The 18,305-nt window shown below is 46.8% G+C and overlaps 1 protein-coding gene across 1 annotated transcript; it reads right to left on the bottom strand.

Annotated features, from left to right (window-relative positions):
* Window positions 1-379: 379 nt before the first annotated feature.
* On the bottom strand, window positions 380-11,036 carry ZDHHC4 (zDHHC palmitoyltransferase 4). Its single transcript, XM_081093097.1, has 8 exons — window positions 10,951-11,036; window positions 10,300-10,558; window positions 9,615-9,738; window positions 8,838-8,911; window positions 8,221-8,399; window positions 6,282-6,407; window positions 4,455-4,699; window positions 380-741 (listed from the first exon to the last, which is right to left on the bottom strand). Exons 3-8 carry the CDS (start codon window positions 9,729-9,731, stop codon window positions 451-453), a joined length of 1,032 nt encoding a protein of 343 aa, XP_080949223.1. The 5' UTR covers window positions 9,732-9,738; window positions 10,300-10,558; window positions 10,951-11,036; the 3' UTR covers window positions 380-450.
* Window positions 11,037-18,305: the final 7,269 nt, after the last annotated feature.

The following is an 18,305-nucleotide window of genomic DNA, read 5'->3' as shown; positions in this document are numbered from 1 at the left end:
TGGCCACAAGAGGTCAGCGGAGGGCCGGCAGGAGGCCACAAGCTCAACAGGCCTGGGTGAGGGTGCTGGTATGGTTAAGGAAATGGAGGAAAAAAGTCGTCTTTCCCTGGGAGAGATGAGGACATCCAAGTTGCGGAGACCCTCCTGCACACCAGGGGACACAGCCGCGGGGCCTCTCCTATCCAGGAGCCAAGTCTAGTGAGAGACCAAGGTCACCAGGAATCCAGAGAAGCTCCGATCCGACAGGCTGAGTGAGCAGAGGATGACCAAGGAGGATTTCCATTAGGCACTCAGTAAGCCCTACTTTTCTCTTCCCTTCCTTAACCACTGAAAGGCGATTTATACAGAACAGAAAGAAAAAAAACATGCTTAGAAAGTATCCATATGCATAAATAAATGAACTATATTTAAAATGAATTGTATTTAAAAGGCAGTAACACCCTTCCACTCTCATTTCTTCTTTCTCTCATAATGTGCAGCAGCAGGTAGAAAGATCTCTCGGAGGTTGCTCCAAAGCCCGTGGGAGTGAATGTTCCGCTGGACACGGGGCTCTACGGAGGGGGCCCCGGCGCCTTGGGGGCAATGCTGGCACCAGGCCCGGTCACCTCTGCACCATTCGTTCGTAGTCTGGTTGGTGGCGGCCAGGTACAGAGCAAAGCACAGGAAGCCGCCCAGGAGGAAGCTCAGCACCAAGACAAAGCCCAGCAAGAAGACAATCCTTGGGAAGGTCAGGAACAGGTACTGGGGGCAAAGAAGCAGCAGCACATTAGGCCACGGGGCTGACACAGTGAGGGTGAGCACCCGCCAGCCCTGGTCTTGTCCATGAGACTGTCGGAGCTGCCACCCCAGCTCACCCACCTCCCTGCACATCTACCCACTGAACACAAATCAGAACCACACACAGCACTGACCAACAGCCCAGGAGTGCACCCTAGTATATACAAGAGTTTAGCATGGGATAAGCGAAGTGTGTACACTGGAGGAAAAGGGACCAGATACTCGGGAGATGGTGCTATGCCACTTACCTACTTACAAAAAAAAACAAAGAAATACATGCATCAAAATAAAATCCAGATGGACAGAAGAGATCAATCTCTCTCTCAAAACGAAACGGCCAGAGATACAGTGCAAGGGTGCTCACTGCAGTGGCACTGAATTTAACAGTCCCTCTTCCCAAAGCACACAAATGAAAGGTGCATCCCCGAGGAAGAGTAAAACTCTGGGACAGTCAAACCATGGCATCACAAGGAGCCAACAAAATTGGAAAAGATGTTGGTAATACATTGCCCGGGGAGAAAGACAAGATGCAAGGATCACAATGGGTCCCCATTTGTGCAAACACACCAATGACTCTATGGACATGTATGGCAATATAAACAAACGTAGGAAAAAAGCCTGAAATATACGCACCAAACTACAAAAGAAGTTGCCTCTGGGGAGTGAAAGTGTTGGGAGGGGAGAGGTATGTTTTCATTTCATTTTTTTTCAAGATGTTTTAAATTTTCTTTCCTTCCCCACCCAGCTTTAAGATATAATTGATGTGTAACATTGTGAAAGTTTAAGGTGCACAACAGCAATGCAAAATGTAACGATTTTATATATGTATATATATTGAAATGATTACCACAATAAGGTTAGTTAACATATCCAGCACCTCACAGTTACAATTTTTCTTTGTGGTGAGAACTCTTAAGAGCTAGTCTCTTAGCACCTTTCAAATATGCAATACACTCCTGTTAACGAGTCGCCATGCTGTACATACATCCCCAGGACTTGTTCACCTGTGGGCTGAAGTTTGTACCCTATGACCACCTTGACTCATTCCCACCCCCTCCCCTTTATTTTAAACACCTCTGACTGCTTGAATTTTTATGTTATTTTTTATAATAAAGAAATTTGAGAGTTCAATATTTTTGAAAGGGAAAAAGAGAAGCAAACAATTATCAAAACTTGATAGGAGGGAATTTCTAACTGAAGTTACAAAGAAAAAAACAAATTTGAAGATGAAGACTATTTAAGCTTTTTATATAAAAAAACACACAAATAGAAAATAAACACAATAAGAAGAAACTATTGTTATTATGTAAAGACCTCAAATCAAAAGTTGGTCCTAATATTAAACAGGACAGTTAAAGAACATCATTCACAAAAGAAGATATACAAGAGAATGACAAAGGAAGTAATCAAAAGTAATGAAAGAAACACAACTTTTTTAAAGGCACACCTTATTTTCCTATCAAACCAGAGGCGCCTCCCAGCCAGCAGCGCAATGCCTGCTCTGAGCTGTGCAACCATCACTTACACAGTGCTCTACAATCAAGCTTTAAAAAGCAATCTGACAACAGATGTTAGTATTAGAAAACTTACAGTATAAGTGCTGGTAATCTTTGGCCCAGCATTCATATTTTTTGATTCTAGCCTAAAGAAAGTCCTCAATACAAAACTGAAACCAGACACACAGACTGCCATTGCCGAGGGGCAAATGCAGGGACAGCCGGTGGCCACCCCTGACTGGCCAACCCAGGCTTCCCTGGCCCTAGGCTCCGCCTGGTGGGATCGAGAGGAAACTCATGTCTCCACTTAGGAAGCACTTTTGCAAAGGAAAATTTTTTTTTTTTTTTTTTTTTTTAAATATATTTTATTGATTTTTTACAGAGAGGAAGGGAGAGAGATAGAGAGTTAGAAACATCGATGAGAGAGAAACATCGATCAGCTGCCTCCTGCACATCTCCTACTGGGGATGTGCCCGCAACCCAGGTACATGCCCTTGACCGGAATCGAACCTGGGACCCTTCAGTCCGCAGGCCGACGCTCTATCCGCTGAGCCAAACCGGTTTCGGCGCAAAGGAAAATTTAACCTTACCTAATCAAGGCTCTAGAACTAACTTCCAGTTTATACTACCATTAGGAAAAAGAGAAAGATCAGATGACACAATTCCAAAACAGACAAATCTAGAACGTGGAACATTCTAACAGGCAACCAGACTACTAAATGCCCATTTCACACAAAAAAGCGGGGCGCTGCTTCAGACTGAAAAGACACTCAAATGTGATGCGTGACTATAAAGTGGATTCTGGCCCGGCCAGTGTGGCTCAGTGGCTGAGCATCAACCTATGAACCAGGAGGTCATGGTTCCATTCCTGCTCAGGGCACATGCCCGGGTTGCAGGCTCGATCCCCAGTGTGGGGTGTGCAGGAGGCAGCTGATCAATGATTCTCTCTCATCATTGATGTTTCTCTCTCTCTTTCTCTCTGAAATCAATAAAAATATAATTTAAGAAAAAAGAAAAAGAAAGCCCTAGCTGGTTTGGCTTAGTGGATAGAGCATCGGCCTGCGAACGGTCTGAAGGGTCCCGTGTTCGATTTTGGTCACGGGCACGGACCTCGGTTGCAGGCTCCTCCCTAAGCCCAAGCCCTGGTTGGGGCTCTTGCAGGAGGCAACCAATCGATGTGTGTTTCTCTCACATCGAAATTTCTCTCTGTCTTTCCTTCTCTCTTCCACTCTGTCTAAAAATCAATGGAAAAATATCCTGTGAGGATTAAAAAAAAAAAAAAAAGATGGAGAGAGGTTGGAAAGTAACAGCTTTCCTCCATATATCTCATTAAAAAAAAAACCTGTGGATTCTGGTCCAAGGAGGTAAAAGCGCTGGGATGACTATCATAAAAAACAACAAGCGTTGGAGGGGCGGGGAGCAGCTGGAGCCCTGCATGCTGGTGGTGGGAACGTAAAATGCAGCTGCCTCGGGAACCAGCCTGGCCGTTACGAAGAGTTTCCATCTGACCCAGCACCCCACTCTCAGCTGTCCAGCTCAAGAGAAATAAAACCTGTGTCCACCCAAACACTGGTGCACAGACGTTCACAGCAGCATTATTCAAAAACAACCAACAAGTGACAACGCCCAAGTGTCCATCAACTGATGAATGGAACAAAATGCGGCCATTCCACACAATGGAACATGTTTCAGCCACAACAAGAAATGAAGTGCTGATTCAGGCTATAACATGGATGAGCCTCAAAAAGTTATGCTCTGTGAAAGAAGCCAATCCGAAAGGCCACATATTGTGTAACTCCACTGATATGAAATGGCCAGAACAGGTACATCTATAGGGACAGAAAGTTGATTAGTGGGGGCCATGGCTGGGGGGAGAATGGAATGGGAGTGACTGCAGATAGACACAGGGTGAGGAAATACTTTCTGGCGTGATGCAATATTCCGAAATCAGTAGTGATGGTTACACAACCCTGCGCATACTAACACCACTGAATTGTATATTTTGAAAGGGTAAATTTTGTGGTATGTGAATTATTTACCAATTTAAAAAGATTATATAGCAATTTTTAAAAAAGGAATGGCTTCATGTTTTTACTGGGAAAACAAATGTCCTTTTTCTAATTTGAAACTGGAAGTCAGAAATATACAGCCCACAACAAAATTACCTAAATAACTAATTACCTGAATAAGAAAGACGGTGTCAATAACCTGGGACTGTCCAAGGTCATCAACATAAGTCTCCAGGTGCAAGTCCGACAATACCACCAGCCGGACCAGAAACACGGTGGTCACGACGGCCATGGTGGCAGCCGACGCCGTCAGTGTCAGGAGGTAGGTAAGGAAGTACCTGGCGTTGCAGGCCCCGATGCAGTTGTTCACCCACACACAGTGATGGTCGAAACGGTGCACACAGCGGTTACACACACCTGCACAGACACCGGCGGTTCTTGATGAGACAATGACACCGTGCACACCCACTGACATTTCTACAAACTGGCGGTCTGAGCTGGGCGAATGGCGGCTGCTGTCACCAAGCTTTCAGGACTGCAGTGTCCAGTACAGCAGCCACTAACCTAGGCACAGGTGGGTACTGAGAACTAGGTATGTGGCTACGAGGAACACTTGAAAAAATACTTGGTTGACATCAATGAATGTACATATGTTTTCCAATTCGTAAACTATTCCTTTTGAGTTCAATGTGAATACTACTGAGATGACACAAGAGGTAGTGAATTTACTTAGTCAGTTTCAAAACTAATGCCTTTGCTTTAAAGTCAAATCAATTCTTCTGACAAAGATGAACCAGTATATTAATGTAGAAATGGATATTAAAGGAAATGACTTTTTGGAACTAAAAAACTTATAAAATTCAGTCACTGAAAAACTTATAAAAATGTTTGGAATAGCTTGGGTAAGTGAATCTATTCCAACTGTAAATTGTATGAAATCTAAATACAGATCCAGTATTTCCAATGAAATTTAGGGTCTGGATGAGAGGTGCTATAAACATTAAATATACATCAGATTCAAAGACTTAGTGTAAAAAAGAATATAAACTATCCCATGAATGATTTTTTAAAAATACATATTTTTTAACTGATTTCAGAGAGGAAGGGAGAGGGTGAAAGAAACAGAAACATGAATGATGAGAGAGAATCATTGATCGGCTGCCTCCTGCAGGCCTCCCACTGGGGATCCAGCCCACAACTCAGGCCTGTGCCCTGATAGGGAATTGAACCGTCCGTGACCTCCTGGTTTCTAGGCTGACACTCAACCACTGAGCTGGGCATGAATGATTTTTTGTATCGACTACTGCTAAAATAGTATTGTAGGTATGTTAGGTTGAGTAAATTATATGATTAAAATTAATTTCACCTTTTTGGTTATCCTCACCTGAGGATATTTTTTCCATTGCTTTTCAGAGAGTGTGGAAGGGAGGGTGGGAGGGGAAGGGGGGGGAAAGGGAAGAGGGAGAGAAGAGAGAAGGAGAGGGAGAAAAGGAGAGAAAGAGAGAGAAACGATGTGCAACCCAGGTACGTGCCCTTGACTGGGAATTGAACCCATGACCTTTCGGTGTACAGGCCAACGCTCTAACCACTGAGAACAGGGGCCAGGCCAAATTTCACCCATATTTTACTTTTGTAAGGTGGCTGCTAGAAATCATATATGTGGCTCACATTGTATTTTTTGGATAACTCTAGTCGAGAATGTTGGTAGCGCCCCTGATATAGGCTCTGCCAAGACTGAAATCTGCAAGCACAGTATCCTGCAGAAACCTCTCTTGGGCAGCATGCGCGTCCACGGGGCAAAGGAAGGCTGCCATGCCCAGGGCCGAAGGTTGCCCATTCATTACAGAAGAATACAAGACCTCCCCCCAGGCATCTGAAAGAGACCACTACGCGGCCCCTCCCAGCAGGGGCGGCCCCACGTCTGGAGTCTGTAATGTTCCGACAGGCGCAGCCACCTGCTGTGCGAGGGTGGGGCTGGAGCAGCCAGAGCCACACTTACTGCAGTGCTTGGACCGTGCGGGCTTCCTTAGGTCACAAGTAGAGCACCGCCCGTTCTTCGGGAACATCACCTCGTCGAATTCATAAACTTGGAGAAACAATGATTCGTTTGCTTTTGTGATGGTGCCTGAAAAAGTAAGGGCAGATGTCAGCTTCAAGCAATACAGGACCGAACAGTCACAAAACCTGCCCTGACACAGCACAATGAAAACTGCCGTGTTTAATAAATGACTCATCATTTTAACAGCTTTACTGAGATAGTAAAAAACCCAAATCACCCATTTAAAATGTACAACTCAATAGTTTTAGTACATTCAGAGTTGTGCAACCACCATAATTTTAGAACATTTACATCACCTCCAAAAAGAAATCCTTTAGCCCCATTTCTCTCTAATCTCCTAACTTCTGGCAACCACTAACCCTACATCTGTCTCCATGGATTTGCCTTTTCTGGACACTTTGTATATAGCATCATGCAAAATGTGGTCTTTTGTACACGGCTTCTTTCACTAACGTCGTATTTTCAAGGTTCCCCCATCTACAGCAGGTGCAAGTACTTCATCCCTTCTTATCGCTGAAGAACAGCCCAGTAAACAGGCATACCACATTTTATCTATTCACAGCTGATGGACATTTAATGCTTCAAGGACAGGAAAGGTATAAAGTAAAAAAATGGGAAGGGAGTAAATATCAATCAAAAAACAGATAGTATAATAACATTAATATCAAATAAAAGAGTCTTGAAAACAATTACCAATGAAAGAAGCTCATTATATTTTGAAAAGTGATTCAAGGAAGTGGTAATACTAATTCTAAACTTGAATGCATCTAATAAGAATACATGTATAACTAATAGACATACACATGCGCACACACACCAGTTTCAAAACATATTAAGCAAAAAATTTACAAGAAGAAATCTGTGAAATCTATTATCAGAATAACATACCTCTCAGTAATTGATCAATTATGAATATAGAAGATTTGAGCATAATTAACAAACTTGATATAATCCTATATAATAAAAGCCTATGTGGTCGTGATGCCCTCACGCCGAAACGAGTGCTCACCAGGAGGCTGCATGTGCAGCGGGCGTGCGGGGCTGCGTGCGCGGGTGGGCAGGGTCTTGACACTGCATGCATGGCACAGAGGCAGGACCTCTGGCTGCCGCCTACCTCTTTGGAGCAATCCATCGAGGAGCCCCAGATTGGTGGGCGGGGCCTATCTTTTGGGGGCATCAATCCTGGGGCTTCCACACTGTGAGAGGACATGAACACCCCTCCCCAAGTGCACGAATTTCATGCACCGGGCCTCTACTGTACTTATATAGTTCTCTGTTCCCAAGAACAAATTCTTTTTTAATCACACACAGACCATTTACAAAAACCACATGCCCAGGCATAATGCCAATATCAATAAAATTTTCAAAAGAAATAGTATCCTACAGACCATAAGCTCTCCATATAACACAACTGAGTGAAAGTATCAAAAATTTAAACTAAAGAATTCATATGGAAAATTTTTAACTGTTCTAAATAACCCATGGGTCAAAGAAGGAAAAAATTAGACAACACTCAAAATGGAAAGATCATCACGCCAAAACCGGTTTGGCTCAGTGGATAGAGCGCTGGCCTGCGGACTGAAAGGTCCCAGGTTCGATTCCGGTCAGGGGCATGTGCCTTGGTTGCGGGCACATCCCCAGTGGGAGATGTGCAGGAGGCAGCTGATCGATGTTTCTCTCTCATCGATGTTTCTGACTATCTATCTCTCTCCCTTCCTCTCTGTAAAAAATCAATAAAATATATTTTTTAAAAAAAAGGAAAGATCATGAAGACACGAAATATCAAGTCTTTTCAAGGTCTTCCAGGGATTACTAGTTGTTTGCAGCACTGTTAGTAAGACTGACAGTTGAGCTGTCTATACCAAGAACCTCAACTTACCAGGATCAGTTACACAACTCAGGGTGAAAAAAATCAGGTTTACAACCAGCAGCAGATAGGGCAGAAGGAGGTAACACAAGGAGAAGTCCAGCTCTTGACAGTAGCCAAGTATTTCCCAGGTGTATTCAGTATAAACCATTCCTTGCAAGATGAGGTGCAGGACGATGAAGGTGTGGTTTCTGAAAGGAAGTAGACACATGGCTTGTTCCCGGGGCTTCTCCATGAAGAAATCATTCAGTACTAACGATAGGTAACCATGGGCCAACTACTTCCTTTGAGTGTGAGGTGCAGGTCAGAATTACATAAGAAACTATGTGAAACATCTGGCATAGTGCCTGGTACATGTCAGTACTCAAATGTTACCTATTATTATGATTATCTATCTTGGAAATTGAGATCTCAGTATCAGAATATATTTCTTTTTACAGAAATGCATATCAATATTTTCCCACCCTTTAAATAATTCCCTTTAAAAGTATGCATGGCCAACCCAGAGAGGGACGGCAGATTATCTATGAGGAGAGGTTCTGAACCCAGGATGCGCGCAGCATCTGGAAACCACAGGAGCTTCCTGAAGCTACAGGACCGCAACAAGTAATCAAAACAGAAGAGAATACCGTGTATGAAAGAGGTAATGAAGCAATCTCAGCATGGCTCTCTGAAGCCATTCTGGAACTATATAGGAAAATATCTAAAACAAAGAAAAGAGAAACATTCAATTTCTTTTTTCATTCTCCCCAACCCCCAATTAGACGCTGCCGTTCAGCTGACAATACTGGTGACAGTGCGCCTCTGCATATGGGCAGAGAAGAGCTTTAAGATAGAATAAAGAGGGTGGCTTCCCCCGCTGGCCTTCCTTGAAGCCAAGTCCTCCATTTCCACCCTCACCGCAAAGAAGGTGCCATGGCAGGGTCTCCAAGCAAAGGGTGGATGGATCAGGTCATGCTGCTGGGAACGCCACACCTTTCCCTGCCTTGGCTTCAATCCCACGTTCCAAATTCCACCTCCAAGTCAACCCCTTCCCAAGGGTTGCTCACCCTAATCTTGCTCACTTAGATCCCCGAAGGAGTGTGGGCAGCCCAATGCCCAGCTTTCTGCTCCTACATCCCCCCGTTTCACCCTCAGGCCCCTCCAGGCAGACGCTGCTCAAATCCATGCCCAATTACAGGCATCAGATCCAGAAAAAAAAAAGGCAACCTTAAGAACGCTACCTTCTCTCAAAGCAGCAATACAAGATTACTTTTAACAATGAGGAGGGGGAAAACCCAGAAATGGAGAGTTTGCCAGAAATGAAAGAACAAGTGAACAAATGAACAAAAATGGCATCTTTCCTTTCGTCAGGAAACTGGTGAACTGTTTAGAAGGATCCAGTGGTCTCCCAGCGTCACTGTTACCTGTGCGCCTCCTCTGACCAGGCCTTTCAGGTAACGGGTTTTCAAGCAGATGCAGAGCAGAGCGCCACCAATCAGCAACAAAGCCAAGTAGAACGAGAAGAGAACCAGGAAGTCCATCCTGGGGCTACAAAGGAACAGAAAGAGTGTGACTCCACTGAGGGATTCCTTCCATGGCTCATATTCTCAGACATCAACTCCCGACATGGCTCCCAAAACAAAATTCATCAGCCCTTAAAGCACACACTGCCTCTTCAGTCGGACAACCCAGGAGGCCTGGGTGCTCTCTCTCCTTCAAAATTCCTTAGTCAGACCACTGCGGTCTCCTTTGGGGCACCTCCTATCTGCAAATTCCAAAGTAAAGTGGGGAAGAATAGGCAGAATGCATGCACCTTTCCTCCCCCCCCCCCGCAACAAACCATTCTTTTGCTTCCTTAAATATAAACATTCACACAGATAGGAACACAGAACGTAGCCAGCAGAATCTGTTGATGCCATGGGACCAAGCATCCCGGGGACCCGGCTGCCTGCCTAGGAAGGGATGCTCGAAGGACAGGCCGATGTTAAGTAACTGGAGGTGGTGACTTTGGGCCTTCGTTAATACGATTCTGGGCCAGACTTCCAATTGAGACAACCAACTGGAAGCTACGCATGAGCTAGGCCGGGAGCAGAGAGCAGCAATCCTCACCGGGTGGCTCGGGGTCCTCAGCCTACATATTTCTTGTCTGGATGACTTTCGGCAGGCAGCTCTGGCGTTCCTCCTGCCAACATTCACAGGGAATTCCATCGGCATCTCCTCTGGCGCCGAGGCATGAGCCCGGAACTACAGGTGACCCCCGGAGGTGCAGGAGACATGGTTCCTCCAGGAGGCGGGATCGGGCTGCAGGGACAGGTCCGTTCCACACTCGCCTGGACCACTCACGTCACAGGAGGCACCGGGGCATGCGCTGTGGAAAAGAGTGTGGACGTCGGGGAAGTCGAGGCCCCGCGGGGTGAACGGGGGTTAGACGACTTCGGGAGTCAGAGCTAATCGGGAAGAAGTACGCTGCGAGCGTTGGATACCCATCCCTGAGGCGCCCACGTTGGGGACCCGACAGAAGGGCCTCCCCGAAGCTCCCCTCTATGCGAGGGTCGCGGCCGGCGGGCCTCGCAGGAGCTTTCCCCGGGTCCTGGGGGGCGGGTGCAGAAGGGAACGATGTGGGTGCCCGGCCTCGGGGGGGTGGAAGTGTGCTGCGTCCTCCCACACACACGCGGGAAGGATGGGGAGGGCGGCCACACAGACAGACGGACATCCCTGGTTAGGCGGGGGCATCTCAGCGCCCAGCGGAGGACGCCTTACCTCCCAGGGCGACCAGCCAACCGTCAGCTGCACCGCACCCGCGCCTCCAGGGCGCGCCCCAAAACTCCCGTCGCACCCGTGACGTCAGCGCGCGACGCTGGCGGGCAGACCGACTTCCGGCGGAAGTTCGGGCGACCGCGGCGGGGCGGAGTCTGCGGTTTGTGTGCCGCCTCTTCGAGGGTGTCCGTTGTTGCCCTGCTGGGCGCCTCGGGACTGCGGTGGCGTCTAAGGGCTGGAAGGTCGGACTTCCGAGCGCGTTTGCTACAAATCTTACAAAAAGGCCGCCCTGGGCCTGGCGGAGCGGCCCGAGCCACCCGCGCCTGCGCAGAGCCGAGCAGGGCCCCGCCCCCAAAGGGCCCGCCCCGCCTCCCAGGGCCCTCCCGTCGGGTTCAAACGCGGTGTCTTCGGCCGGACAGTCGGCCCGGCGCTGTGCCGGCCACACCGTGGGGAGCTCTGCTCCCGCCGTCTCGGAACCGCTCTGAACGCTCTGCCCCGGCAGCGGTGCCAGGCGCTTGACGACGAGCCTGGAGGAGAGAAGAAACGCCGTCTAATGAGAGCTGAACCCGGGGGGAGCCGTGAAAAGAGCTGCTTCCACTCCGCGCCCAGAAGCCGGCCCCTGCCGGGTGCCCTTTGGCTGTCGCCCGCCGAGGCCGGTCTATTCCTGGCACCGGTCGAACGGAGCCAGGCCAGCCTCCCTTTGAGGGGAACTGTCTGATCTCCATCACTGGCCTTAAACTCGTTTCCTGTCTGCCTTTGCTGCCGACCCCAAAAGGAAACGCTTTTTTTTCTTTCTTTCTTTTTAAAAATCTTACCAAGCTGGGCACCTTCTGACACACTGTGTGCAAGGCCTTCACGAGCTTATAGCCACGGAATTGGGGGTTGGGGTGGGCAGCAGACCGTGTCCCCCGGAGGACTGGCTGTGGATGGGGCCTCATCACAGCCGGGGCGGTCTGATTAGTCCCGCGCACCCGTCCCCCTGCTGCTTAGTTCTGAGTTGGAGGTTAAGTATTCGGAGTTAGCTTTTCTTGTTCATGACTGCAGAACTCTATTTTTATTCCCATTCATTCGTTTCTGGATGGTTTCAATGGAGACTCATTAAATCTTGTTTTGATCACTATGTTACATTGTGCTGGGTTGCCTTTATTTTATTTTTTAATTTATGGAAGTAATGAAACATGTGTTTGTAAGAGTCAAACTATACAACAAAAAACAGCAATCACCCCTTGACCACCCCCCTCTCCCAAATTTCGGTCCCTCAACAGAATCACTTATTTAGTGTGTATCCTCCAACGTTCTCACACAGTTATACATGTGTATTCAACAAGTATGTACTGAGTTCCTAGTATATGCCTGGCACTGTTCTAGGCACTAGGAACATAGTAAAACAGAAACACCCCTGATCTACTAATTATTATTTGCTGTTTACAGAAATTGCATCATCTTATAAGTTAGAGTTCTCCACCTGGCGTGTTTTCCACTCAACAATATGTCTTGATGATCTTTCCACACCACTACATACTGGTATATATCTACTGCATTGTATTTACATCACTAGATGCATTTCATTACTTAGCTGAGCCAGAACTCACCTGCCAGAATCCCAAACTCCGATGCCTACAGGTAACAAATCAGTAGAGTGATGAAGTGGAGCAGGTATGTTTTGTTCTAAGCAGAAATAGTTATTTACACTGACCAAAGGATTGTTAACTTGAATCCAGAGCTGTAAGTTTTTTAAAATACCGGTTTTTTAATAAATCTAATATTTTAATGTTGGCAACTAATTTAAAAAAGTTTAATATATATTTTTAATATATTTGTATTGATTTTAGAGAGGAAGGGAGAAGGAGAGAGAGAGAGAAACATCAATGATGAGAGAGAATCATGGATCGGCTGCCTCCTGCATGCCCCCTCCTGGGGATGGAGCCCACAACCTGGGCATGTGCCCTGACCGGGAATAGAACCTGGGACCTCCTGGTTCACAGGTCGATGCTCAACAACTGAGCCACACCGGCCAGGCAAACTAATTCAAATTTGGAAAACACTGCTGAGGCTAAGCAAAACACGCCTGCAAAACGAATTTGGCCCAATGGCTATCAGTTTGCAACCTCTAATACAACCATCTATTACTACACATTTAGGTTAACTTCCATTCTTTCCTCTTCCAAACAATGCTGCAGTGGAATTGAGCTTCATTACACACAAGTATGTGTATTTTTCTAGGTAGAATTTCTGTGCCAAAAGAACATGTAGGCATTTTTAATTTTAATAAAATATTACTAAACTGATTTTCAGCTACAAATGTCTGTGGGAGCCTGTTTCTCCAAAACCTTGCCAACATTTAAGAGATCAGTTCCTTTAATATTTACCATTCTGATGGGTGAAATGGCTTTTTAAATTTTATTTACTCAACCAATACTTATAACACTTTCTGTGTTTGTTATCATTCTAAGCACTTTAAAATTTTTAAATATTTACTATTAAATCTTTATAATAATTCTATGAGGTAAATATTGTTATACCACTTTTATAAATGAGAAAATGGAGATATGAGAAGTTAAATAATTTTCCTAGAGTCATAGAGATAGAAAGCCTTCCAGCCACAATTCAAACTCAGACTCAGATTCTTGGGCTCAAGAATCAATCAGTGTTCTTAATTACTGTGCTGGGCTGTCTTAATTACAACTGGCCAATTCCTAGTGATGTTGAACATTTTATGTGTTTATTGGCCAGTTGTCTTTATTGTGAATTCTATCAGTTATCCTTAGCCGTTTTTACTTGAGTTAATTATCATGTTCTTGTTACTTTGAAGTAGTTATTTACATATTTTTATCTATTTGTTAGTCTTCATAAGTATTTATATCTTAACAATGTAGTCTCCTTTGCACACTGCATAGTTTATCAAATTTTAAAGTCAGATTGGAAACCACCATCCTCATTTCCTGCTCCACAAACTTGTGTGTTTCTGGCATTTAATTTTTTTCCTCTGTTCTTCAAAACCACCAAGTCTGAACCTTGACACTTGGCAAATACACACTGTTCAGTTTAAAACTAAAAAGGTAATTCGAGCTTGCTGGACAGGACTGTCTCCTGTGAAACACATAGCGAAGAATCCCTCTTAGGAGCATTCCTAAGCGCTCCCGCCGGCCCCTGAAACTGGACCTGTGGTATCAGTTTTTTACCTGCTTTCAGATCGGTTGACAGGATCAGCGATCTCTTGTCCCTACGAGAATGACTGAAGCAATACTTCAGAAATGGGATACAAGACACCATACCTCCCCTTGCAACAGTCAAATAGCATGCAATGCTTGTTTTAAATCTGATTTGTTGGTTGAGAGCAATTTTACAACGGAAATTTTTTTTTTAATATTTTATTGATTTTTTACAGAGAGGAAGGGAGAGAGATAGAGAGCCAGAAACATCGATGAGAGAGAAACATCGATCAGCTGCCTCCTGCACACCTCCCACTGGGGATATGCCCGCAACCCAGGTACATGCCCCTGACCGGAATCGAACCTGGGACCCTTCAGTCCGCAGGCCGACACTCTATCCACTGAGCCAAACCGGTTTCGGCTACAACGGAAATTTAAGAAAAAAATTTAAAGGAACATAAAAGTATTTTTGTTGAAGGGCAAGGATTGTGTCTGTGTTTGTTTACTATTATATCAATGGCAACTATTTTAATGACTAGTTCATAGTAGATGCTCAATAAAACCGTGTTGAATGAATGAAAGAAAAATGATGAATTATACCCAAAGGAAATCCATATCCTGAGTATCACTAAAACAAAAAATTCCTAGCCCTAGCCTGTTTGGCTTGGTAGATAAAGCATCGGCCTGTGGACTGAAGGGTCCCAGGTTCGATTCCGGTCAAGGGCGCATGCCTGGGTTGCAGGCTTGATCCCCAGTGTGGGGTGTGCAGGAGGCAGCCGATCAATGATTCTCTCTCATCATTGATGTTTCTATCTCTCTCCCCCTCTTCCTTCCTCTCTGAAATCAATACAAATACTAAAAAAAAAATTCCTCTGGCCAGAAGGTGGGGCCCCAGTGTGGAGCATAATGTAGGTGTGGCCAACGTAGACTTCCAAACTTCCACTTGGCCTTTGCTACCTGATTGCTGCCCCTTGAAGCTACTGTGTTCAGCAGCTGGGTCCAAGGGGGATAATCAGGGCAGAATCTCCATTTTCTGATCACTTTTCTTTTTTTTTTCTTTTTCTTTTTTTTAAAATATATTTTATTGATTTTTTACAGAGAGGAAGGGAGAGAGATAGAGAGCCAGAAACATCGATGAGAGAGAAACATCGATCAGCTGCCTCCTGCACATCCCCCACTGGGGATGTGCCCTCAACCGGAATCGAACCCGGGACCCTTCAGTCCGCAAGCCGACGCTCTATCCACTGAGCCAAACCGGTCCTGGCTTCTGATCACTTTTCAACTGGTCTTAACTCAGTGCACTGTTCTCTCCTCGCCCCCAAATGCTCTGCCACTTTGGCCACCAATACCGCAGTTCACCATCAGCTGTGGTATCTGTCAAATGAGCACTTAAGCGGACTACACTTAAAAATGATCTGGCCCGGCCGCAGTGGCTCAGTGGTTGAGTGTCGACCTATGAACTAGGAGGTGACGGCCCGATTCCCAGTCAGGGCACATGCCCGAGTTGCAGGCTAGATCCCCAGTGTGGGATGTGTAAGGAGGCAGTCAATCAATGATTCTCCCTCATCACTGATGTTTCTATCACCCTCTCCCTCTCCTTTCTTCTCTGAAATCATTAAAAAGTATGTATTTTAAAAAATTATCTGTTTCTTCCTGAAATTCGAATTTAACTGGGTATCTTGTATTTTTATTTGCTAAATCTGGAGGTCCTATTGCCAGCCACCATCTTAGTGCCTCTCATCATAGACGCTAGTTTTCTACCCTAATTGGGACCAGGAATTAGACTTGCAGTTGGGATTTGGTCATCCGGTGCTGAGCAAAAGGAGCAGCCAGCCCTGGACATTGACTTCGCGCTGAGCTGCCTCAGGGTGGCCTCCGAGGCCTTTCAGAAAAGAGAAGCTGCCCTGGCCCGTGTGGCTCAGTGGATACAGCATCAGCCTGTGGGCTCAAGGGTCCTGGGTTCAATTCCAGTCAAGGGCACATGCCTGGGTTGCGGGCTTGACCCCCAGGAGGGGGCATGCAGGAGGCCGCCAATCGATGATTCCCTCTCACCATTGATGTTTCTCTCTCCCTCTCCCTTCCTCTCTGACATCAATAAGAAAAAGAAAAGAAAAGCCACCTGACACCTGGAGAAAAGGCAGACAAGCCAGAGCTTCCGGGCTGACTGATGGAGGGTGGCCTGTCCCTTCATAGAAAGTACACAGGCTGTGCTGTGCTGGTTTCCTTTGTGCGTCACCCACAAAGAGGCTGGAGAAAGACAAGGACGGGGTTGTGAATGCCGTCGCAGAGCTGTGGGGACAAAATGCATGGCACTGCTCGGTGAGTGTCCCCGAGTCACAACTTTCTTCTCAACACTCTCGACACCAAGCAATCAGGACCGACGCTGAGCTCCGTGAAGAGCAGACGTGAATAAAATTCCAGGAAGAAAGTCCGAATGAAAACATTGCACGGGAAGCCATGTAGTGGCTGAGTATGAACTCAGAGGCATCCTGGGTTCCTGTCCAGGACCTATCTCATCTGGCTTCCTGGCTTCCTGGGCCAGTTACTAAACTCCCTGAGTTTCGGCTTCCTCGTCTGTAAAGTAAGGGTGAGGGGCTCAGCCTCAAAGGGCGTCATGAGGATTAAGTGAGAAACTGCCTGTAAAGCACATTCAGTCAGCATTGGCCACGGATGTCCAGACGCCATCCTCAAGGTTAACAAAGGTGACCAACACAGGAGAGCAAAGTCGGAAGTATTTACGGGTCAGAGGTTTGGGGTATCAGCGTTCTGTAAGCCCAACTCAGACTGCATTAAACAGCAAAGGAGACTTCTTGGCTTCTGCCGCTGGAATGTCCAGAAATGGGGCAGCTTCAGGAATGATGGGCATCATGGCACCACTACGCATGGACGCTCTTCTTTGCCCCTCACTCTGCCACCGCAGTAGCAGCTTTATCCCCAGACCAGCTTGCCTCCTGGTGATGGGCTGGCTGCCAGCCACACGGGGGGCTTCATTTTTCCACATTCACTTAGATTGAGGGGAGATGGGGGAGGTCACCCTGGCATTCCCAGTTGGCACGCTGAGACTCGCCCTGAACCAGTGATGGGGCCGGGAAAATGGAGTGTGCCATTCGGCAAGTTAAAGGCGCCCCCTCCTGAAGCTGCGGGGGAGACCAGTTTCTCCCAAATCACACAAGCTACTCGGGGGAGAGGCAGATTCCAGATGGAGACCTGGGTAATTCCAGAAAGGGGTGTGGATGCTGGGTAGGCCCTCGCTAAGTTGAAATATTTGGAATGATGTCAGAAATGTCCCTCAAAATGGAGACTAAGCTCAGGATGAATGAAGGTGCAGGAGAAAATGTGGGATGCTTGTGGTGGATGTCCTTCGTCTCCCAGACTGAAAGGCAAATCTATTAATAAAACTCCTTCCTGGCCGCCTCTCCTGGTGTAGCTCAAGGAAATGTATATTCAAAGGAAGGAGGAGGGAATTTTAGCCCCAAGCTGCAGAGGCGCAGCTCTGCAAGGTCACAGGAGCCGATGCAAATCCTCGGGAAGAGCAAGAAGGTGTAAGCAGAGAAGAGGCAGAGGCTGTTCGACATCACAGGGCCAGCAGGAAAAGAGGAGCTGGCCAAGAAGGCCAAGTGAGGATGGTGAGCTAGGGAAGAACGCTGCCATGGAAGCCAGACAGCTCCTCTCTCCAGGGAGGCTCAACCAGGGGAGCCATTGGGAGCGGCCTGGAGCGAGTGTCCCACAGAATCCAGGCACTGCCCCTGGGGAAGCGAGGAGCCCCCATCCTGGCTCAGTAATGACAAGGGACTAGCCCACCCGCTTCTGGTGGCCTCTCTGAACCAGCCGGTCATCAGGGCAACTCCTCTTCAGAACCCACCACAGATGGCACGAAGTTGCCATAGGTAGCCCTCCCCGCTGACCCAGGAAAGCCACCCAACCCACACCAGACTGTGATGCAGGTGATCAATGGAACTTGGAGGCTGTTTGTTTCAGCAGCTAGCATTAGTCACCCTAATACACCATCTGAGTTTGGTGAAAGCCATAGCATGGCTCCATCCCAATCATCAAGCCTGCCCTGAAAGATGCCATGATGTCATTGGTCACCTTCAGCTGGTCATGACAGAGGGACGGACAGTCATCTGGACCTGCCCCTCCAGTCCCCCAGCAGGTGGTCACCTAATCCCCTGCCTCTGGGCCTAAGGACACAATACAGATCTAGGC

This window comes from Myotis nattereri, assembly GCF_964212035.1.
Source record: "Myotis nattereri genome assembly, chromosome: 5".
In the NCBI taxonomy this organism is placed as follows: Eukaryota; Metazoa; Chordata; class Mammalia; order Chiroptera; family Vespertilionidae; genus Myotis; species Myotis nattereri.
The sequence above is the reverse complement of the archived record's forward strand: the minus strand, read 5'-3'. Positions and strand labels throughout refer to the sequence as shown.